At 39.9% G+C, this 25109-nt stretch overlaps 1 protein-coding gene across 2 annotated transcripts; it reads right to left on the reverse strand.

Moving 5' to 3' along the window:
* Positions 1 to 3708: 3708 nt before the first annotated feature.
* On the reverse strand, positions 3709 to 25079 carry RIPK2 (receptor interacting serine/threonine kinase 2). Of its 2 annotated transcripts, none has more exons than XM_064649333.1 (11): positions 24889 to 25079; positions 21889 to 22042; positions 20544 to 20699; positions 18094 to 18251; positions 13984 to 14033; positions 13473 to 13634; positions 10521 to 10606; positions 10251 to 10340; positions 9726 to 9831; positions 6670 to 6852; positions 3709 to 5517 (listed from the first exon to the last, which is right to left on the reverse strand). In XM_064649333.1, the coding sequence occupies exons 1-11, from the start codon at positions 25077 to 25079 to the stop codon at positions 5192 to 5194; spliced, it is 1662 nt and encodes a 553-aa protein (XP_064505403.1). In that variant the 3' UTR covers positions 3709 to 5191. The 2 variants fall into 2 exon arrangements, with proteins under 2 accessions (XP_064505403.1, XP_064505413.1); XM_064649343.1 differs by lacking the exon at positions 3709 to 5517 and adding an exon at positions 5551 to 5858.
* Between the last annotated feature and the right edge of the window lie 30 nt (positions 25080 to 25109).

Consider the following 25109-nt stretch of genomic DNA (forward strand, 5'->3'; position numbering starts at 1 on the left):
CTGCCTTTGTAACAAGTTTTTCTTATTCATTTTTACAATCTTGCAGGATTTAACAAGAACTTCTGCAGCGAGGCTTCTCCTGTACCAACTTACTGATCATAGCAATTCTTCTGTGTGTTATAGTTACATATACACACACATTTGCTTATGGAACAACAAAGTGAGGTATGCTTGCCTGAATAAACCTCTGACACTTTCTGGTTTCTTGCCCACACTTCCATTACTGCTTAGGAAGGCTTTTCATACTCTGCACGAGTCTTGGAAACAAGACTCCTTCAATTATTTCCAGATCCCACTTCATTCTTACCATTGCCCAGCTGCAGCAAAGAGCTCAGCTGCACCTCTACCAAGTCCTCAGCTTTCTTCAGTTCCTTACCTCTGCCTTAGTGCTCAGGCAGCACCAGCTCCTACAGTCCTCATCTACAACAGATGCACTTATGCTTAACCCCGACTGAAAACACACCGCCAAACACCCTCTACCATTAGCTGCAAGAGTCTGTATGACCAACAAAGGCCACCACTTGTGCCATCTTGGTAAAATCATATCTTCACTTACTCTGCCATGAAGTTGATGCAGGACAGAACATAGCAGAACATGAGGAACAGCCACTACTAAGTGACTACGTGCTAAAGCGGCATACGAAATCTAGTGCTAACAAATGCAAAATTAATATGTGTGTTCCTATGTTTTTATTTTTCCCTTTGTACATGTTAAAAGACATTTCCACATGCTCATTTTGAAAGGCTTTCAAAAAGCTGTTGTGACTCAAAGAAAAGCTTGTATTATTAGTCTGAAACATCAGCAGCATTTTCCCTTGGAGTGAAAAAGCTGAAAAACTGTTAAGAATTGCTATGAAGAAGTGAGGAGTGTACAAAATACTGTTAAAACAACTGTAAAACAAGAGAACTGTCAGACTTTGGCTCATGTTGACTCATACGTCTGCCATCTCCACACACCCTTCTCCCATTCTGTGTGGATCAGGCACACAACTTCCACCTCCCTTTCCCCATGCCTACCCCAAAGCATTCTCCTTATGTTTTCATCTATATCCTTCAAGTCCCAACTGTGGCTGCCTCCTCTCCCATTTCGCTCAAGGAAATCTGTGCGTGTGTCTAACCTGTTGGGGAGGGTAGGTTTGTGTTGCCCAAAGAGGTGGTATCTGATGCCTGATCTGTTCAAGGTCAGATTAGATGGGACTCTGAGCAACATGATCCTGTTGATGTCGTCCCTGACCATGGCAGAAGTGTTGGACTAGGTGACCTTTAGAGGTCACTTACAGTCCAAACTATTCTATGATTCTACTCCCTAACGGAGGGAGGCTCAGGGTTCAAGAAAAGAAGCGGGAGATTGGGTAGAGTTTTTCAACTGTGTGGCCTCAGGGTTTCCTTGGAAGGCTGAGCTTTGGTTAGAACTCTCATAGCCTTACAGATGTGGGCATATTCAGGACTGGGGGTAGAAAATTACTTTTCCTGCATCTGTGCCACCTCTGGGTGATGGCACATGAAGGGAAGCAGCCCACAGCAATTACAGCAGCCTGGCAGCCCCATTCCTGAATGTGACTCTGTAGGCCATATTTATAACTATTCAGTGACTCTAAGTTAGTTTGTACCGCCAAGCAAGAGTCAGCGGGGAGCCTTTAGAAAGCAGCAGGATGCTCTTTGCCCTCACTCAGGTGTCTTAGAGCAGGTCCTCATCTTCTATGTCTGTTTTCTCCCCACCACACCACTATGAAGAGGCTGGAGGGTGGGCAATTACCACAGTTGGCAGCACCTAGCATAGCTTTGGAATCTACCCCATTGTTCCCCAGGGCCCTCCCACCCATCCTTACATGGTTTCTGGGTCAGAGCAGCTGATGGGCTCTGGCAGAATAGCTGCAGCAGGCTCACTGGCAGGTTGCAGAACAGACAGAGGCCAGTGACTGCAAAGGGGCTGCAGCTGCACCGAGAAGGTCCAACAGCACAAATCACAAATTCAGATCAGTCTGCCAGCCTGTGCATGGCATGTAGAGTTAGGAAGGATGGCATCTTGCTGTGACCAAGCTCTGTTTGCTCTAAGGGAGAAGTTGCTTTCAATGAGTTGGGAAATGGCAAGAAGGTGCAGATCCCCAGACATGAGACATCAGATGTCACCTGGCAGGCCAAGGCATTTTACACATAGCAGGACTGCTTTTACCCTCTTACATGTTGTTTAAAATAACGAATTATAAAGTTTGCAACTCATGTAGACTCTATTATAAGAATATTCATTCATGGCTAGGCTTTGCAAGTGAAGATTTGGGAAGGGCTCTACCCGCATTTGCTACAAGCGCGCTGGTGGCTAAAAAGGCCAATATGAGATAGACATATCCGATTGCAAAAGGCACAGCAGAAAGACTCCTTAGGTGGAATATTCTGCAAGAGACGATTCTTTCTGTGTTGTCTTTCTCAAGAGTGATCCTGTGTGCGTTCTCAAAAGAAGCAGCAGCGTTAAAGATAGTGTGTGTCCAGACCTCCGGATTGGAGGCCAGAGTAGACCAGTTATGTTGATCAATATGGCCAAGGCTGAGATGTTGTTTCAGGGAGTCCTTGTATCTCCTCTTCGGGGCTTCTCTCTTGCGGCAGCCGGTGGCAAGTTCACCATAAAGCAGGATCTTAGGGAGGCGGTGGTCCTTCATCCTTGAGACGTGCCCTGGCCAACGGAGCTGTGTTCTCAGCAACATGGTCTCAATACTTGTGACTGCTGCTTGCTCTAGAACAGGTGTATTGGTCACCTAATCTGACCAGTGGATGTTTAGGATTGTACGGAGGCAGCGTTGATGGAAGTGTTCTAAGAGTCGCAGGTGGTGGCGGTAGATGACCCGTGATTCGGATCCATATAAAAGAGTAGACAGCACTATGGCTCTGTAAACACTGATCTTTGTACTTTTCTTCAGGTGTTTATTTCGCCAAACTCTTTTATGGAGTTTTCCTAAAGCACTATATGCCTTTGCTAACCTGTTGTCTATCTCTCCGTCAATCTTACCATCCGAGGAGATGAGGCTACCTAGGTAATTAAACTGATGGACTGATTTGAGCTCTGATTTGCCAATGGTGATATGGGGATGATGGAAGACTTCCTGAGGTGCAGGTTGATAGAGAACTTCTGCCTTCTTTAAGCTGACTTCCAGCCCAAAGAGCTCAGCAGCGTCTGCAAAGCAGGATGTTAAACGCTGCAGAGTTGCTTCTGTGTCGGCGACGAGGGCGGCGTCATCAGCATAAAGCAGCTCCCGGACAAGATGGTTTAAGGTCTTGGTGTGGGCCTTCAGTCGCCTTAGGATGAATAGGCTTCCATCAGTACGATATCGAATGTAGATACCATCTTGATCATATACCTCTAGAGAAGCCTCGGTTCTTAATAGTTACTAAAATCACAGTTCAGGAAAGCTCTTAATACATGGTGAATTTTGGACACAAATCTAAGAAATTATATTTTGGCGCCTTGCAAGACACAGCTTTCTAGTAATGAACAAGTGTGGCTTAAAGTGTGACATGCAGTGAAACACACAGTTCTGCCACCAAACACCCACTGGCATTTCTGGCAGCCTTCCTCAGCACCTCTCCCTGCTAGACTTCATTAGGTTTGTTCTAGAAAAAAGCACAGCCATTCACTGCTCCATGATCCTGGTCTCAGCTTTCTAGTTTGAATTGTCCAGCCTCCAAAGAGAAGCAGGATAAAAGGCAAATTCCCAGTTTATGCCAAAAACTTACTTTATTAAATAGAATTTTAAACCACTCCTTTTCTACGCAATAAACTATACATTGAACTCTTGTGATTCAGTTCACAAAATAATAAAGATATTGAAAAAAGTATGCTGTTGGCAATTAGTAATGACCACACTGAAGTTTGAATCACTGCAATGGGGCTTCCTGCTATATAGGTTTTGAAGCTTCTATAGGTTTTGAAACAGCCATCACTTATCAAATTTTATACAGTGTCAGCAGAAACTGAAATTATTTATTAGTGCTTGCAAAAATAATCTGCCTGTGCTGTGTTCTGACAAATTAAAACCAGTAGTTTTTTTAGTAGTTTTGAAGTCACTAGGTAAAGTCACTAAGGTGTTCTGAAATGAGCCGAAAAAAAATTCCACATACCTTTTCCTTTCAGGTGGCCCCATCTGTGCCTCAACCTGTTAGCACCATCCTTCAGACAAAAAATGATGGCAGATATGCTGTCCAGAGAAGGTTAAGGCAGGTCATGGCAGGAGAGACCCATGCACATCACTTCCAGCCTGGCAGGGCAGTGCAGTGCATGGTTGTTCCTTTTACAGACCCAACTACTGCTCATCACATAAATACTAAAAATAAAATTTAATTAGAAGTTTGATCTAGTAACATGATTTTGTGGCAGATGACAAAGGTAAGGGAGGTATTAACCAAGGAAATGTAAAAGAGGTATTAACTAAGGATGTCCTTATATAACCTCTACCTGGATCTCATCCTACTATGATTTCAGGAATAGTTTAAGTTTAAGCAGTTGTAACCAAATAATGTAAAAGGCTGTAGCTGCAGCCTTTCTAATGTATCAGTTCTGAGCAGAACAAAGATGACAAGCATAATATCCTCCTTGCCCTCAAGGCTTCTCTTTGGACTGACATTCTTCTTGTGCAGTGGTCTGAAGCGCTTGCCATGGCAATAAAATGGGGAAAAGAAAAAAAACAATAAAAAAAATCCTGTAAAAATGCAATGCAAACTTCCTCCCACCTATCACTCTTCTCCTGTATGGCTTAAGGAAGAAAATTTATTATATGCACAGCATAATAACCCCAGAATAGAGCAGCTAGATTATTTCCCTCCTCTATGGGAAAGAGCAGATGGAGGGAGAAGAACAAATACTGCACGTTGAGATGAGTTGTCTCAATCCTGTCAGGTGAAAGGAAAGGCTATGTATGAACAGCAAATATGTAAAACAGGAAACATTTAATGTTTTTCTTTGTCATGTATAAACAAAATACTTTAAAAAAGTGAGTAAAAGAGTGCCAAATGTTCAGCTTTATCATTGCACTCCAACTGATTAACTGGTCACTCACCAAATGCAGGCTAGATGAACTCGGTGTCATTTCTGAGACTACAAAGGCATTGTGAGGACAAAGCAGCACATATATAAAACTACTATATAGAAACAAGAATCATATTGTAAGAAATATTCACATGGTTTCATATAGAGAGAATAAATTTAAGGATGCAGTCTTTGAGAACTAGATACAATGTCTGGATAAGGTTGAAGTCCTAGCTGTTTGTTATCTTTCAACTTTTGTACTATAATTCTGGCAAATTCCTCTCCTTGGCTGTCTGAAGTATCAAGCAGTTGTCGTACTTTTGATGTCCTTGTAGGTTTGGTGCTTATAAGTTCATAATCTTCTTTCATGAGTAAAAATCTTGCTAGAAGAGCATCCAGTGATTGATTCAAACATGCTTCAGTCATCTGATCAATAATTTCTTCTCTTTTACTTTGGATCCACTGATGAGCTACATTCTGCTGTATGGTTTCCAATACAAAATCTGAGATTGGAGAGGATTAAAAAAAAAAAAGGGATTGTAACTGTCTGTCAATAAATGTTGCCATAGAACAAAGAACAAGCTGAGAAAGAGCTGCTAAAATGCTCCAATTTGTCAAATTTGGCAGTTAGAGTATCTTTTCTATCTGAATCACAGAATAATTTAGGTTGGAAGGAACCCTCAAGGAGGTCATCTGGTCTAATAGCCTGCTCAAAGCTGGGCCAACTTCAAGCATAACTCAGGTTGCTCAGGGCCTTGTCCAGCTGAATTTTGAGCATCTCCAAGTGATGGTACTTCTGCAGCCTCCATGGGCAACCTGTTCCAGTGTTCAACCCGACCTGGTACTAAAAAGAGAGAGGTGGTAAATTCACTTTCCAGGGGGATTTTTATTGAAGTTTACTGAAAACATCCCTGTAGCTTCCTGGTATTTTCCTCAAGATGAGGATTCACACAGTGAAAAGGTGTAGATTCTCCTATTTCCAGAAGAGGGTGATGCAACAAATCTTTATAAAATTGCATGTTACTGTGTGTTCCCTCAAAAATATGTATTTCTGAATAATTCATCATGCATTAAAGTTTCTTTTTGTTAACTTTTTTGGAAGCACACTTTTAACAGTTACTTGATGGATAGGAATATAATGTAGTGGGCTCTCGACTAACACAGAAGACGTTAGTAGAGATTCTGTGTGAGATGCTGACACAGCTTCTGCTTTCTCTTTGCCTCACCATTACTGAACAGAAGACTGACTAGCTTAAAAAGTGAGAAGTGACAGGCAACAAAGATGACTAGTTCAAGCTAAGTTTTTTTCCTGTTCTGCTGGAATGCAGCATTGTTACAGCAGTAGGGGATAGGATAAATAATATGAGCAAAGGGAATGGGATAAAGAAGACCCATGGCAGCAGGAATTAAGTCTGTTTAAAAGGAAAGAAAAAAGCTAGGACCTACAGGTACGTGTACTTGGTCACATTTTACATTGGTTTTGCTTACTTTGTACTCTAAGTCTACAAGGACAGAATTACTTGTGTTCTTAATTTGCAGATACTTTGTTTTCATTTTACAGATGGATAACAGTTCCAGTTTCCATTTCATACACACATATATTTGATGTTAGAACACTTATTGTGGGTCTTGGAATTAAACAGTGTTTGCCGTACCTGAAGGAATCAGTGGCGACTGCAGTATACACGATGCAGACTTCGAGGCATCTGAAATACTCCTGTCAGATGAGGGAACATTACTTGTGCATGGATGCACAAGAAGTTTAGCACTCTGAGTTACAGAGATATTGTCATCCGTGCTCTGGCTGCTGAGAGAGCATAGACACCCAGAATTTCCATCTTGGAAAAAAAAAAGGAGAAAAAAAAAGAGCAAGATGTATTACTTCTATGTTCAAATAAAATAAAGCCATCAGAGATTATTTAGAGCAATTCCATAAAACAACTCATAAACAAACTACTTTCACATGATATACAACATATTAGTCCTTATATTCAAGTTCTGAGTACTTTTATGTCCCTTACATTGTACCAGGGTTTGACCATGGTTTTGGGGGTCCTGTTTTATTTTAAAGAAACATTGAGAGTATAAACCTAGTAGATGTGAACTTTGATGAAAAAGTTCTGTGTGACAGAAATTTTTTGTAGGGACTAGATGAACAAAATAGATCCTTTGAGTATATGGAGAGGTAACTCTCCATAGAAGTCAGTGTGAAAGCAGATTTTGACGAAGTTTGGCAGCACAACGAAGGTGATAACATTAAAAGAAAGATTCAGGTGAAGGAAAAGGACATGAGGAGCAATGTTAACATTCAGTGGGAGGCCAATGGAAGCTTTTTGTAGTCCATTAAAACATGATATGACTTCAAGAAAGCTTCATGTAAACTTTTGCAACTAAAGAGAAAAAGTATTTCTATCAGCTGGGAAGCTTCATAGTTTCTAGTTTTAGGATTTTTTATTATAGAAAAGGATGATGGATATGAAAGCAGCAGTAGGAATGACTCACAGAAGAGATAACAAACAGCTGATGAGAAACATACTACAGGACATATGCCTAATTCTGTAAACAGTTTTCATTACAGACTTTGACAGTGTCACTTGATAAAGAGATGCTAACTAAGAACCAGAGATGCAGATATAAGAATTCAGATGAACATCTAAAGACAAAATGAGGTAGCCCCATGGACAACTCGGGATTACCTGTCCAATGGGGGAATCTGAAGGTGTATTCCCAGTTCACTGTTGACCTGTAGAAGAATATGTCTATAAGTACATGGAGCAGGAATAGGAAAATGTGGAAGAAATTACATTCTAAGTATTTTAAAAATAATGGACTAGAACTCACAGTAACTAGTATTTTATTTCAAGAACAAGAGAGAAAGTTGGGCAGAGCTATGTAGTGTGAAGCAGCAGATATTATCTACTGCATGAATGAGAAAGAATTAGGAGACAACTACTGTGAGTGAAAGATGATTTAAGAGAAGTGTTTTAAGCAGCTCTGCTGGGATAGATTGTTATAGATCCTTAGGCACACAAGTTTAATAACATAAAGATAAAACTACTGGGATTTTACTGATATGAGAGAATGACCTTGACTAGTGATCACAGCATAAAAAGTATAATCATAAAATCACAGAATTGTTTAGGTTGGAAAGAACTTAAGATCATCGAGTCCAACCATTAACCCAGCACTGCCAAGTCCACCATTATACCATGTCCCTGAGTGTCACATCTACATGTCTTTTGAATGGTTGACCCTCTTCAGGGTTGCTGACTCAACCACTTGCCTGGGCAGCCTGTTCCAATGCTTGATAACCCTTTCTGTGAATAAATTTTTCCTAATATTCAATCTAAACCTCCCATGGCGCAACTCAAGGCCATTTCCTCTCATCCTATTGCTTGTTAATATTGTTTGTTGGTAAGAGACTGACCCCCACCTGGCTCCAACCTCCTTTCAGGTACTTGTAGGGAGCAATAAGGTCTCCCCTGAGCCTCCCTTTCTCTAGGCTAAACAACTCCAGCTCCCTCAAAGAGAAACATGCTAATGGGATTTATTCAGACGTTATTCAGAAAAAAAATCAGGTTGACACAAGTTACTCAGAAAGAACCTACTTGACCTAGAAGACTGAAATGAAAGAAGTGGAAATTCAGAAGGAAAATGAGAGATCTAAATTTTCTGCTTCAAGCAGGTCTAATGACTGGAAGAGAGATGAGGAAAAAAAAACCCTAGGTAGATTATTCTGTAACGAGGGGTCTTGTGAGAAAGGAAAAATACAATTCTAAGGTATACTGAGTAGAGCGTTTTTTTAAGGCAAAGAACCATTTGTCAAGTCTTTCACAGTAGTAAGTAGAGGTCTGGTAGTCTTAGTTTAATGACTCAAGTTAGAATATGCACAAGGAGGACTAGTAGCATACTAGGAGAATAAAGAAGCATATTTTACAAAGGGACTTCAAAAGTTCACCTAGCAAAACAAAATATATGAAAGGATTACTCTCTAAATCAGAAATGAAATGGGAAGAGGGAAAAAAGCTGTTTAAACTTAAAGAAATTCCCAAGAAAAGCTTGCTACAGAAGGGAAAAACCCCTTTTTTATGTCCATACTTTATAGCACTGAAGTCAATTTTTTGCCTGCTTTCACATTACTGGTCCCCGCAAAGCCAGAGGATACTCCATTCTTTTGAAATATGTTTGCATTCCACCAAGGGAATAAACTTAAATGCAGTTTTAGTTTCACAATATATTGCTACTCCACCTGGGTCCCATTGCATTTTTCTGGCTTCTCATGTCAGCAAAACTTCAAAATTGAGTTCTCTGAGGGAATTTTGCCAACTTTTATTCAGAAAAGGGGATACCTACAAAAGGTCTGTGCAAGTCTTGCAACTTTTGCAAGGCAATCTATTAAAGCCATTTTTATTTATTGAATTCAAAATGATCTAGAGGTTGAGATGCACTGGAAACTTTGAGTTTACTCAGCTTCAAAAATGCCTCAAAATGTGTAGCCTTTTTATATTTAGAAGTAGTTCACACATTAAAAAAAAAAAGGCAGTTAACTAAGCCACCAAGAGTTTTAAGGGACAATTAAGGGACAATCTCTGTTTATGTCTTTTCTGACATAAACAGAGACCCAATTTCCTACTATGTAAATGCAATGTCACAGTGGGAGTGTAAAGCTGCAATGGCAACTTAAATTTACACAAAGTCAAGAGTATCTCACCTGATGAAAGGATATTACACTGTGGGATAGACGTGAGTTTTGATATATCTGGAGAGATGCTCCGAAGGGGAAGTGCATCACATTGTATGGAGCCAGAATATGTTTCCTGAAATAAATCGAGGTGTATATTGAACATGCATGTTAAATAAATATGAAGCTGCAATTTTTTTACAGAGAATTTCCCCATCACTGTGTTTCCCTGCTATCTAAATGCTCAACAGACAACACAAATAAAAAAAAGTAAATCTAAAGAAATCATATAATCCTAATACTTGTATTTTTCCCAAGGTGACAGCAATTTTATATACAAGTTTAAATACCAGCAAGAACCAAAAGCAGAAGCATTAAGGATCAAAATAGCCCTATATGGCTATGCATTTGTTACACTCTGGCTCAAGTGATGAATTTTATGCCTTTCCTGACTGCACAGGAAAATAAAGTGCAGAACAACTCCCCTTACTAAGTTAACCCTTCCTTAAGCTCACAGGATCCTGACATACCAAATGCAACATGTAAAATATTTACCTTTTGGGGATTCAGAGGTATATTTAGAGAAATCTGCTCCACATTTGCTTTCTTTCCACTCTTGTAAATACCTTGTGATTCATATAGTGACTGGAAGAGACATTTACCCGTATTAAATTTCTGCTATAAGACAAGATGACAGTTCTGTACAAACACATGCTTCAACCAGATACAAGATTAGATACATGACAAACGAGATCACATTTCTTTTAGCAAGCAAAAGTTACCAACTTATTTGACCAATTCAAAACTGTAACAAAAGCTACTTACCTTTGATCTCTTTAACAGAATTACTGCTTCCAGCATAGCTATTTCATCGAATGTCCGCAGAACTGGCTCAATGTCTATTAAACATTCTAAACAAAGAAAGAGTACTTTGTGAATGGTTTGAAGTGGAAATCAAGTTGTCATTTTGCTAAAGCATCTTTCTTACATTTACAAAAATAATGTGTCTATTGACATATATCAAACCACACGCTGCTAAACAGAAGTTTCCTGCTCCCACATGTTAAAACAGTTCACACCACTAAAAGAAACCCTGTCCAGATCTAGCCACCTCATCATTCTGTAACAAAAGAGACCCAGGACAGTGCTGCAACTCTTGCATTCCTGGAATGGACAGATTGGTGAGTTTGCTGTGTTTCAAGGTAGACCCATCAAGCCTGATTAGCTGAATGGGACCAAACACCATGAGACCTCAGAGTGGGTTGCTGATTTCCCACTCCAGAAGAGGTGTTAAAAATTTATACAAGGAATAAACGCACCCCCAACACAGCACTATCCAGAATACATGCTGTGAGGCAGGGCCAGAGAGGATGGGATAGTCAAGGCACTGACTATCACATCCAGTGAAACCAAATGATATTGTTCTCATTCTCACCAAATGCAGCAAGCCAGAGAAGCTAAAATCATCTGCTCACAGAAGGAGGTACAGGACAGTACAATAAGGAAATGACCACATGCGCTCTTGCTTCCAAAAGTTTATAATACTAAATATTGAACATTTTGAAATGACTATATTATAAAAATATCTTTGAAACTGTGCTCAAATACAACAAAACCTCAGGATAGGATGATATGTATCAGAATTCTACTGCATTTCCATGAACTCACTGATTCAGCAGAACTCATTTATCATACTAACAACCTGTCACACTGCATCCTTGTTAACATATTTTTACTTTTTACTATAATTTTACCACTCTTCTTCCCTATTAACTTTTATCCACTAGCATCTTCAAGAAATACATTCAATACTGGGATTCTTATTTTCTTGTATCAGTTAAACCACAGTTTTAAAGGCATATCATTTTCCACACTCAAATACTAGTATTGTTAAGTTTTGTTGACTATAATTTTGACTATAATTAAATTGTAGGGACACATTCCCAGTATATATGGAGCAATGGTGATAAGCAGTCTTTATCCTCTATTTCTAAGGAACAGACAGGTTAGCTGAGCTTTTCTATTTAAAGCTTATTTTAAAAAAAGGGGGTTTGGGTGTTTTTGTGTGTGTGTCTGTGTCCTTGTCCTATGGTAATTGCAAAATTTCCCCATTAGTGAGCTTTACTTCCCTTAACTTTGCAACAGTTTTGTAACTTCCTCTTTCTTTTTACGATAGTAGAGAAAAAGCAATGCATGGTTTTTTTTAAAGACCATCTTACTACAGGCACAGCACTAATAACTGAAACCAAGTTTGGTCACACTGTAGTACATATCCCAGGTAATTATCCCTTCAGTGTGACCACAGACTGTAATTGATTTTTTTTTTTGTTAATTGGCAGAGGAAAGCAAGAACACATACAGAAATACGATTATGAGTCTATTCTTTTTGATTTTAGAAAATATTCTAAATAGATATATTTTCTTGCTTGAAAAAAATAAAATATATACCCACAATTTACACACAAATCAGACTCCAACATAATCTGGCATTTCAAAATGTTCTTAAGGCAGAAATAAAAATGCCTCAAAAAATCATATAATTCATTTTGGACTGTGAACTCAACATGAAGACGTTGTATGTGTTTGGATGTTTCCCATTTTGTCCTCTGCTAAATGGATGCAAAAACCCAAAGTTATGAACCCAACATATGAACCCAACCCAAACATGCCCCCTCCCCTATCCCCATCAAATCAAATCAAACCCTAAAAGCAAAAAGCATCAACTAAAAAACCCTGGCATTTGAGTAACTGCATCTTTGAGCAACAGATCTCTGTACTGTTCTACGTTTGAATATTTTCAGTAAATCTCTTACTCTACATTTTAGTCTCTCCAAGGCAACACAGCTTTCCATACTGAATTAGAATCACATCTAAAGGGGCAGGCTGAAAGCTTGTAAAGCCCATGCAAATTAAACAAGCACAGCGAGGCAGCTGCAGGAACCACTGTTCACTTCACCACCCTGACATATGTGACCACAGTAACAGTCGCAAGAGCAAATTTCACAGCTGAAAACAGGTAATCCCTCTCTGCCAATTTTGATGGAATTACCTTCATGCAAGTAAAGTGTGCTGGTTAAGTTGAAACAGAGGCTTTCAGAAATAAAACCACAACTTTTCCAGTTCACACTCTGCCACTCTAATCTCTACAAGCTCACACTTCAGTCTTATTCTCTAAATTCTGCAAACCATTGTAAAAAAGGCTGAACGTAGCTGTATTTGGTTTCATGGACAAAAAGCTGAACATAGAAAAGATGAAAAGTTTAGTTCTTGTTTGATAAAGGAGGTGGAACAATTAAAGATAAAGTCTCAGTGAAAAAGATTTATACTGAGATGCAAACACAAGATGAAGTTACTATGGTTTATCTGATGTGCAATGGTTTGTTGGTGTGTTCGCCAGCTTGCTTGTAAATCCCACAGTACTCATTCTGTACTTACTTCCCCCACCTTAAGAAACCAAAATCCTCTTCCAACAACAAACAAAAAAACCCAAACACAAGTAGTCAAACAAAACATGCTGCTTTTTTACAGTTAAATTAAGAGATGGTAAATGCAAAAGACTTCAACAAACAACATGGTTTTATGGCACACACGTAATTCCGTTCATAAAAGTTTGTTTACACACATGATGGAAGCAGCCAAGACCCTTATCATAAGCAGCAAGACCAAGCACGTCCTTTCCATTTCCCTTTTGCTACTATAACCTTGGTCTGTAATAACCACGTCCAACAGAAATCTCGTAATTTAAAAACCTTTTCTCATTACGCAAAGCAAACTCACTTAAGAATGATGGTCTTTCATCTGGGTTTTGTGCCCATCCACTTTCCATCAGTCTTATGATGAGCACTCGATGAGGAATGTCCATTGATAAACTTTCTTCACTTAAGTCTAGACGTTGTCCTTGTGACACGCTGTACATTATCTGCAAGGGGTTTATAACTTCTGTCAAAACAGATATCATGCAGTCATTAGAAATACATGCAAAATAAACAGCTTACTATAGGAGGAATAATTCAGTTTGCAGATATAGTATTTACAGTTCATCAAAATAAGTTCGTGTTTCTTTTTTAAAAAAAATGTATTTTTAATTTATAAAACAACACCGTAATAAAAAAAAACAGAATACCAAGAAAGAGTCTAATTTGAAAAGTATCTCAAAGTGTTCTTCAACAAGCTTACAAATTGAATCATTAAAAAGTAACCTCTAAAATGAAGTCCCTTGGTACCCAGGTCTCAGGTTTAACCTTTACATAAGGTGGGAAAAATAAATTAAAGGAAGACATGGCCTTACCTTCAAATGGCTGTTTCCTTGACATCACTTCCCACATGATAATTGCATAACTGTTTAAAGTAAAAAAATATAGAAGGTGTTATTTTAGATTACCAACACTTAATAACACAATGTGCTCAGCTTTATATTTTGTGTAAAACATTTTGGTAAATGGTCCTGTAAACACACACGGGACTGTCTGTAGCTAACTACAATGATGGCTGAATATATGAAAACTAACAGGAGTTTTAACCAGTAATTTCAACTAGAACTAGCTAGTAATATTAAATACAGAAAAGGTACATATCATATAAACTCCTATTCCAAACTTGTATTAACTTTCCTCTAGTAATATGTTGTGCATTATGCACATGCAGTTTAAATCTCAGCACATAAACTAAAATGAGTCCCAGAGACCCAACTGCTCTGCCCTAACAGGAATACTGTGGCATTTCCCCAGTCCAGATTGACACTCCCTGACATTCCTGAGGGAAGCTGGGTGTTAGCAGGGAGGATGGCTTTGACGCACACCTAAGGTATGAACTTCCACTCAGGATGCACACTCCAGCTTCCCCTCCCATATACGCACCTTCAACACATGCAATCTTCTCTATAGGAAGAGATGTCACTTGCACACAGCACTCACTTCCCAAAAGCAACTCTTGGGAACACCACTCTGAACTACTGCTAGGAGACTGAACACACATCTGCTTATTAAAACTGGTGGCCTTTTCTTTCCATTCACATCAGCATGAAAGGGAAGTGGTTCAGTGAGTACAAGTTTGCTCCACCTTAAGCAGACTAGTCACTCTATTCAGCCATCAGGGTATATTAAAAAAGATAACTTTAAACAACTTTGTAATTTGAACCAGTTTAGATGATTTCATTTCAATGAAGCATTCCATTTCTGGTCCTGTTTTCAGATGCACATCAAAAATTTCATCAAAGCTATCACTACATTTTATGACACTCTCCAATTTTCTCTTGGCATATTCTACCACATGTGAATAAAGCTCTATTCCGTGATTTATCCCGGAATACTAATCCTACCATATTACTCAAGTATCTGGTTCCATTACCTAGATTTAGAAAAGATAATCCAGGCTAAAGCTTCAGTGCTTTTGTAACTTCAGAATAAATGCAAGGTGCTGACAAGTGTGTAGTTCCATGCTTCCGGGCCAAGTCTTTACAAGCATTATCACAGTGTTGTTCCAGATAATAATCACCATAGTAAATTGCTCTCAAGGCTTGCTCCACACTCTTGGTGTGAATATACTAAGCTACTTTCCTACATCACTAAGAAATACCACATTTTGCATACATGTAATTGCCTTTAAGCATCTGATGGCTACTAATTAAGAAGAATCAAAAAATTTAAGAAAGAAATAACTGGTGCTTAAAATCAATCATATAAATTGAGTTTTCCTAACTACTTATTCTGTTCATATTTTAACATTAATCAGTGATAAAATTTATTAATGTAATTTTTAATAAAAGCAGTCCTCCCTGTCAGAAAGTCTGCTTTTTGATGCATTCCTGATAAATTTATGTAGGCTGATTTTTTTGTCCCTTTCATAAGAGTTAATGCTGCTTGACTGTTGTTTAAATGATTTCTTTCTTTAAGAAAGATCCTTCCTCACAAATTAGCTTAAATATCTCAACAACATTCAGCTGTGGTCAACTAGACATCCAGCCTTTCATTCAGTTTGGAATCTCTCTACAATTCAAGATTATTTTCTCAGTTCTACAACACTGAAGCATTCCCCTTTACACTGTTCCTGTTTTTCTTTCTTATTTCTGCTTTATAGAATCTCCTTCTGATAGTGACCTGTATTCAGTTTGCATAGCCAGGTTTTGGTAGTTGGGGGGATGCAGGGGTGGCTTCTGTGAGAAGCTGCCAGAAGCTTCCTCCATGCCTGGCAGAGCCAAAGCCAGACTGCTCCAGGATAGACCCACCACTGGACAAGGCTGACCCCATCAGGAATGACAGCAACACCTCCGTGATAACATATTTAAGAAGGAAAAAAGTTACTGCACAGATGAAATTGCAGCCAGAGAAGAGTGGAGTGAGAATATGTGAACAACAATGCAGACACCAAGGTCAGTGCAGCAGGAGGGGCAGGAGGTGCTCCAGGCACAGGAGCTGAGGTTCCCCCGCAGCCCGTGGTGCAGCCCATGGTGGAGCAGCTGTGCCCCTGCAGCCCATGGGGGACCATCGGGGTGCAGAGATTCACCTGCAGCCCGTGGTGGAGACCCACTCCAGAGCAGGTGGATACCCAAAGGAGGCTGTGACCCCATGGGAGGCCCATGCTGGAGCAGGGTCCTGGCACGAATCTGCTGACCCGTGGGGAGAGGAGCCAATGCTGGAGCAGGTTTTCCTGGTAGGGCTTATGGCCCTGTGGGGGACCCACACTGGTGCAGCCTGTGTCTGAAGGACTGCACCCCATGGAGAAGTGACCCACGTGGCAGCAGTTTGTGAAGAACAGTCTCCCATGGGAGGAACCCCACAGGGAGCAAGGGAAGGACAACTCTCCCTGAGCAGCAGCAGGAACAACCTGTTATGAACTGACCATAACCCCCATTCCCCGTCTCCCTGCGCCGCTGGGGGGGAGGAGGTAGAACCTGGAAAGGAGGCTGGGGAAGGGAGGAAGGTGTTTCAAAGATTTATTTTACTTCTCATTATCCTGCTGTGATTTTGTTAGTAATAAATTTAATTAATATCCCCACTATGAGTCTGTTTTGCCCGTGATGGTATTTGATGAGTGATCTCTCCTGGTCCTTATCTCCACTCATGAACTCCTAGTTACATTTTCTCTTCTCTGCCCAGTTGCATAGGGGAGTGAGAGTGCTTTTGGTGGGTGCCTGGCATCCAGCCAGGGCCAACCCACTACATGAGCACAGATCTTCCTGTGTGGCCTTTCTGGAGGTCCTTCACTGTCTCTCCACCTTCATGTCTTCCTGCATGAACTGTCATCCTTCTTTCTAATGTTGTCTCAGTTTCTTTTCTTCCTTCTCACACAGTTTCTTTCCTTCCTAATTTATCAGTTTTCTATGCCCTTCTGCTGATGTGTTCTGTCTTATTTTCTCCCATTTGGTTGTTATTCCTCTGCACATATTTTTTTCCTAACATCATCTGTCTTCCTAATCTCCATTCACTCATTAAGACACCAGTCATACTTTTTTTTTCCCATAATATACCATTTTTCCTTTTTCAGTGTTTTCCTAGTGTGTATTTTCTCATCAAAGGGTGAGGAGAGCAGGTATGTTGCCATCTGTATTTTTTGGACAGGAACATCAAGAAACTTCATGTGCCCCTTAAGGGTAAGGGATAATTAAGATAAATAGCAGTCTCCCTATAAGTCACTAAGACTCTCTTAAGAATGGTCATCTCTCACCAAGATACAATCCTATCAAAGATTGCAGCAGAGAGATGGACTTTGTCACAGTGATTGGCCTCTTTATGCCTCCTCGATCTCCATTTACATGACAACTCCCCCCCAAATCCTTCAAGTAATCTTTGAGCTCTCCAAACCATTTCAGACAATTTAACTGTAACTCTAATATCCTCAGAGCAATTGTGTTATAAGGGCCACCACCACGCTCCTTACTATTCTATTACTTCTACTCAGAACTGACCAATGCAAAACTACCTGAACTTTTGTAAGGTAAGTTATTCCTTGAGTAGATCCTTCTAAATACTTCCTCCAACCCCATTAACCTGTTTTTACCTACTCCTTTTCCAAAAACATGTTTTCTTCTTTTCCCTGAGTGCATTCTGCAAATTATGTTAATTGATCTGCACAGATTACAAGAGTATGTGCATTGACCTAATGCTGTGAATAGCTTTTTTCTTTCCCTACATTGTCTGTATGTGTACACTCATTTAGAGAAACCAGTCTCCTCTACCTGCTTCTCTAGTCCCAGCCTAATTTCTGAAGCATTACACTTGTCACGGTGACAAGAAATGAGTCACTCCATTTTTATTTTTTATTTTCCAATTCATTTTGCCTATACCCATATGATACTACTACTACTGAAAATAATAAAATTGCTGAGAATATGTTAAAAATCTAGGTTCAGAAAATCAAATCTGAATTCAAATTTCAAAGCGCACTTGAGAACATGAGTTACCTGTAGATATCGTGTTTCACACTTGCCCGGGTTTTCTGACTGGGGTTGTAGTCTTCAGGTGGCATGTAGATAATTGTCCCTCCTTCTGGCAAAGAGGATTCACTTCGTGATTGTGACATGGATATGACACGCCACTTGGACATGCCAAAATCTGCAATCTGGAAAGGTCAAATCAGTTGTTCGTAGAAGAAAAACTGGATTTATCTGTTGACAGTTGTTAAAAATTCTTGAAGTATGCTTGGAAGAAGGGGTCACCCAAAGTCCTTAACCTGACATACAAAGAGTACGTGGTTCCTCTAGCAACAGGAAACATCAACTCCACTTCATAAAGCATTCCCAGATCATGACTCACGCTATCCCTCTAGCACTGCTCTATGCTGTTCTTTTAAGGAAGAACTCATATACTCTATGGCTGGGGAATCTGCTATAGAAATCTGTACCTTATGACAAAAATCACTTTCTTGTGTTGAAAAAAAGCAAATAAAAATCACTGATTACTTCTAGCTCCCCGGTTATGAAGAAATCACAAGTTTAGTATAAATCATAATAGCTCTATGTAACTTAGCTTGCCAATATGCCGAGGCAGTTCCTCTCTCAGAAAAATTTTAGGGCACTTCATCTCACTCACAAAACTGTGATATATTAATCCTGAATTAATAAATTTGATATTCTGAAATTCTGTTCTGCAAAAAGCTGCTGAATATTTTCTTTACTGTGCAACTTGGAGCCTGGTCCCTTTCTCCAGGTTACAGTACATCTACATAAAGAATTAACTGACTTCAGTTTACATCCTCAGACATCCATGAGCCAGCATGGATGTCATCAGGCTAGGTTATGGACAGGGACACAAACAGCCAGCAAAATACACCTGCTGGCTGAGCTGGAGAGTGCCTGGCATTCAAGGGAGAAAGACAAACAGCCAGCTACAAGTGCTGCACTTGGCCAGCATTTGTGTAAGAGCAAAATCATTTTCCAGGAAGATGCCTGTGCAAGCACTGTGGCAGCTAAAATATCAAAAACAAGCTTTCTGAAGAGTGTAGGGTCAAAATATCCAACGAAAAGTAACCTTTTTTTCTCTACAACTCACTCTCATCAAGCTTTCCTCACTGTAATTTGTCTTAATTCTTGCTCATTCAATAGATCAGGGACAGTAAGCAGCGCTTAGTGGTGTTACTTTTATACATACGCAATACTTCTATTTAGCATAGGTGATAACCTTCCTTGCATTTCCTGTCAGCTCTCCTAATTCTAGAGAATCTAGGTTTACCTCTAAAAGACACTTAGAACCCTAAGACACTCCTTACAGGAGGCAGGGCAAGTGTGCAAGAGTTAAGCTATTCCTTTCCATTGCTCCAGCAAAACGATTGTTCAGATGCACTCAGTCAGAGCACCAAACCACACCAGTGCTGTTAGGGATTAAAAATGGAGTGGATAAAAAAATTACTTGGGCTAGTCCCCTGATCAGGTTTATCAGGAAGCTCGAGAAATGGCAATACCAGCACAACCGAGTGGGAGGAGGTATGACCTGCTGAGGGTGTGAGTGGAGACAAAGCCGCGTGAGGCACACTGCGGCCAAGAAAAATTTCTGGGCAACAGAGAAAAGAAAGCAGCACTGGATCTTTGCTTGAAGGACTCACAGAGATTCGTCTCATGGTAAAAACTGAAACATTCACCATTCAAGTATAAATTCAGTGCAAAATAGCTCTTCCATTTACTTGAATAATATATTCTATCAATTATAAAAATAAAGGATCTTTAAAAAAAAACAAACAAGAAGCAACACACCCAACTCTTGCAGTTATGGAAGCACCTAACCATTTTGTCAGAAGTACTTTTAGTCTTTTTTTCACATCATGGCAGTGATATTTCAAAAGGCAGAATTAAAGTTTTAAACTACTGTTACATCTCTGTGTATCTTTGCTTGTTCTCAGACGTGTCACAAAAGCCATCTTCCAACATGTCCCGATTTCACAGTTATGTTTTACATGTTCTTATACTAAACTAAGAGAATAGATAAGTACATATTGCATGATAAATATCCAGTGGGGTATTAACATTTGAATTTGACCTACTGTCTTCCAAAAGTAACTTGTCTGAGCATCTCAGACAGGTACACTCTCTATTTTCTTCTCGGAAAGGGCCAGATGTAGCTACCCTTGGAAGGCTGACACACAAGAGCATCACTACTACTGAGTATCATCCACAGCTATAGTAGAAACAGCCCAAATTCTGTCTTTCTAGTCTTTTCAGATGGATAAAATCTACACTTGAGCAATGCAGTTTTCAAAAAGAAAAACTCAGAAGTTCTGTCTGCAAGGACAGAAGAAAAAGTCCAGCATACAATTACATCCTCTCTGTATTGCCACAACCTCACTCTTCCTCCTCTAAATTAATTAAAAGACTTTCACTCATTCTAGACATTGAAAAACACAAGAATTAAATAACTCTACCTTGACATGAAACTCATCATCCAGCAAAATGTTCTGGGTTTTTAAGTCATGGTGCAGCAGTGGAGGATTCATGTTGTGCAAATAGTTTACTCCCAAAGCAATTTCGTAAAGAGTGCGGAATCTCAGGCACCAGGGAATGTCAGGATATATGTCTTTCTGCCAAGATAAAACCACAAACCCGGAATATAATCCTCTGTTTTGATCTAACAGCACAACACAAAGGCTTATTTTAGGAGAAAAAGAAAGTGACTTGGGCAAGCAGCAATCTTTTTAAAACATACATTACACAAACTCCTTAAAAAACTGTAATGGAGCATTAAGACTGATTAGTTGTTAAAACAAATGCACAAATCATGCATAAATAACACTGCATAAAAGTGTTATGTTTCCATCCCCTGGCATTCCCATAATAGTTCATGACTGCTATACAAGATATAGAGCATTTTACTACATTACTCATTCACGTGGAAATATGAATTACAGATGAACTTCTGCATGAAACTTGCAAACCACAGATTATGAGTACTACACAAAGGCAGCCAAGTACTACACAAAGGCAGTACTACACAAAGACACTGGGGGAAAAAAAAAGCTGTGGTGAAACTAAGCACAAAATATTACCTTTATAAATATTCATACACCTAGAAAAAGGTAGTAAAACTCAACTGAAATCTTAAAATTTATATTGACAGTAATGCCTCTATGAAAAACCCACAGATGAGCTCTCTAATGCATGAGATTCGTATTGATTAAAGGTACAAAAGAGGTGCTGTTGAGACAACTGCAGGAGCTTTACAGTAGCAACACTGTATATTCAGGCCAAGCTAATGGGAGCAGCTGAGAGTTCAACATAGGAGAACTTAGAGAATAAGATCTGGTAGAAATATTCATAATTGTTTAGATTAGCAACATTTGGCTTCTATAAACTAAAGTCAAAATCTTCAATTTATTTTTTAGAAATACCCAAATTCGGGAAAAAACCCTCAATATTTATATCGGCAGTAATTCTGAAACCCAGGCTGAAGTACACATAAGTATTTCAGCACCTAACTAGAGAACAATAGAGATTTTTAAAGTGACTCTACATAATAATTCAACATAAAGTTAGTAATAGGTCACAACATTAAAGGAAAAAGTTCAATAAAACTTAAGTCTACTGAGTTAGGTTGTCTTTTTGAGATACAGAAAAGTCTATCAGAACACCAAAAACTACTAATGATAATTACTGTCTTTCAATATGAAATATTATTCATAATACACTTTACTATACTAATTAAGTATGGAAATTGCAATCTATTTGAAGCAGCCAGGTATCTATTTAAAGACTGTAAGTATACTTACTTACCCCATGTAATAGCTGGTTTAATGATCCATTTGTCATGTATTCTGTTACTATCCCCAGAAATTCAGGCTCATTGCAAATTCCCAAAATTGGCAGAATGTAACGAAATCTGGCTTTGTGTAATATCTCTGCTTCTTTTAGAAGGTGATTTCTATCACTTGAAGAAAACAAGCAAACAAACAAAAAACATTACCATATCAATACTAGAAAACTCAAAGCAAACGTTGCGTTCACTATATTCTCTGTCAATTACATCCCTGTGTGCAGCACCACCACCTTTCACTATTTGATTTCTATCACGCTGTTGTGATAATAAAACAGCATAAGATCAATTAGAATCTGCAAATGCAAAGACAAGACAGCTTTCCTGGTTTTGTTGTACCACACAAATCTCTCTATTTCCATCACACATTTCATTGTGTTTCCAATAAACAAGGATACAGTCAGAACTCCCAACTTCCACCATTCTTTGCAACCATGATGGTAATAACCAGCCACATTTGTCCTATTTTACCTCAGAACTCCTCAAAAACTTGGATTTAATGTGTCTTTACAAATTCAGACCTTGCAGCATGTGGATTCGAGAAGCTCAAGTTTTATTTGTGTATGTTTCTATCCCTAAAAATATTAACTCTTTGGTATGCCTTATATCTCAAATAGTCTTGAAAAAAATGGGTTTGTTGACAATGAGGATATTTGGGCCATGAGAAAAAAGATTTAGATCTCACACCAGCAGAGACTGGTACAGGTAGAAGTACCTGCCCAGAATATCCAAATACAGGACATTTACAGCACATTTAAAACTGATCCTTTGGACATTAACCAGTCTGATTCAGAAGCAATAGGGCTGTGCTGGGGCACAGCAGTGTACAAGCCAGGGCTATGCCCGTCACGATTTGTTCAGCACAGCTCCCTGTTAATGTGGCTACACAGCTGCAGGGCGAGAGCCACTTGTGTCCATTGAGCTCAGGGCAGTCTGGACCCACAGATGTGGATCCAGCCCTCACAAAGAAAAGGCTGTCAGGGCATACAGGGAAAAGAGGAAGCCTGGAGAACTAAAGCCTGCTGCTTTTACAATAGGAAAACTTTGACTTTAGATGGATGTGAAATCGAGGTCCTTATCTATGTGACAGAAAAAGACTTTTATTATAGGAAACTCTAGGAACGCAGCCATTGAGAAAAGCATGGGAGAAAACACACAACTATATCCCTTCCTCCCTCTCTCCAGAAAAGACTAGGTTTGAAGGAAACTAGGGGTTTTCCCAGACACATTTGCATGGGATTCAGCTGTAGCTGGGAAACAAATTGCAACATACCAAAGTCTATTCCTGGGTCTGTAAGTCACTTCACCTTTGTCTGCTCCATACCAGAAGGGCACTGAGCAATGCCTAAATGAGTACATGCCCACAACAGCTTCCCAGCTGGCTTTGCTCTTTGGCTGGTCACACACCATATTCTGGCATGCATAGGACATGCATAGGACATGGTGCACTAACTGTACCATGAATTCTTCTTCAAAGCACTTACAGGCTGGCATTTTATACCATACAACCAACAAATCACTTGCTGCAGAGACTCGGGTAAAACATATTTCTTACAGTTTTCAGTCTTCTAATAGCATTTCGGAGCTTTGCATGATATATGGTAGGTGACTGAATTATTTTGATTACCTTGCTTTCCCTTTTCATCATAATTTCATAGGTAAGATGTCACACTAATCCAAACTCTTGCAAGGCCAAAAATAACATCTGATGTTTTTCCCCAGTTGAGTTCTGAGGATAAACACTGTATTCCTGATTAGCAGGGATTTAAGCATTTAAATTAAAAAACCCCAAAAAACAAAACCACTAAAACCACAACACCCCTTCCTCCCCCAGAGAACGCAACATAACTGAGACTTCAGGCAAGATTTCAGAGATAAAGCCTGTGTATAGGTACCTGTGGAATAAGAAGCAAAAGAGTTTGAAACAACTTGTCATAATCTAGTATATTGGGTTACAAGACTAGCAGCCTTTTTGAGTGAAGCTACCCTGCCTAAAGGCATAGTACTAGATCAGAGAAACCTGAGGTAATAAAGTTGGAAGATACCGAGATAAGACTCAAGAGGCAGGTTTGCAGTCAGGTAGGCTTCAGACAGCCTAGAAGAGGCAAATTTGCATTGATATAGTAAAATCCTGGCACTATAGGGATTGAATGAGACAGAGATGGATGAAAAATTATAACTTGCTGCCCCCTTACGTGGAGTGAGCAAGCTCCTGCAATAAACATGCTGCTGTTTGGGTTCCTGGAAATTGGGGAATATGATTGCACTAAAATATCTGAAAATATCAGTTGTACATGGGGGCCTACAAGCCTAGTATTTTAAATCAGCTTCTCTCGTTACTGTGAGATCTGGGGGAAAAATAATAATTGTGCATTGTGTCAGAGAAGTGTCTTCTAGGAGCTAGAAGCAATCTTAAGTGCATATTCCCTATATCCTCTATATTCTTTCTCTCTCTGTAAACTACAAATCTATTAGTAATCACTGTACTTTAACACCCTCCTGATACTTCAACAAAACGGTCAGTAACCAACAGGCCCAGAAAGAAGCCAAACTGTGCCAATCTCACCTTGAGGAACCAAGGCGCACACTGCATAATAAAAAGCCTCTAAAAGAAACAACCTAATTAGAGTCCCGCTGATCGAGACCGAAACCACCCATTTCCGACAATCGAAAGAGAGGAAGCTCCGGGGCTGGTACGTGCTTTCTCGTGGCTCAAGCCGATTCACTCTTCCTGGGAATCCCCTTCACAGGGATTCAATGCAACGCTGCCTACCAGAACACCAGGACTGATTCACCGACCTGAGAATCCCACGCCGGCATCTTCGCCGACCCCTCGACTCCTTTCTGGCTTCGTGGGACCCCTTGCTTAGTTTAGGGAAAGGTGGGCTCAGCTCGGTCCTTGCCCCCGGGCCGCCCCCCAGCGATGCCCCATCCCGGCGGTCCCCTCCCCACCCCGTTACCTGTCTAGCAGCGGCCCCTGCAGGCATTTGAGGGCCACTGGGACCCTCCAGTCGGCGTGGCGGGCGGCGGACACGGTCCCGTAAGCGCCGCGGCTGATGAAACGCAAGTCCGGGAGTTTGTTGGAGGGGATGGAGGGAAGAGCGTAGCTGATGGCGCCCGCCCGGCCCTCACCGCCGTCCCCGCCGCTCATCCTCCCACTCCACCGGGCCCCGGAAAGCAA

This window comes from Pseudopipra pipra, chromosome 1 (genome assembly GCF_036250125.1).
Source record: "Pseudopipra pipra isolate bDixPip1 chromosome 1, bDixPip1.hap1, whole genome shotgun sequence".
Classification (NCBI taxonomy): domain Eukaryota; kingdom Metazoa; phylum Chordata; class Aves; order Passeriformes; family Pipridae; genus Pseudopipra; species Pseudopipra pipra.

Coding starts and splice junctions, on each gene's coding strand:
- RIPK2 (XM_064649333.1), bottom strand. CDS start 25,079: ATGAGCGGCGGGGACGGCGGTGAGGGCCGGGCGGGCGCCATCAGCTAC. Junction 22,043..24,888: donor CAGGGGCCGCTGCTAGACAG/GTAACGGGGTGG, acceptor GTTTTCTTCAAG/TGATAGAAATCACCTTCTAA. Junction 10,341..10,520: donor TTCTGTTAAAGAGATCAAAG/GTAAGTAGCTTT, acceptor TGTCTCTTCCAG/TCACTATATGAATCACAAGG.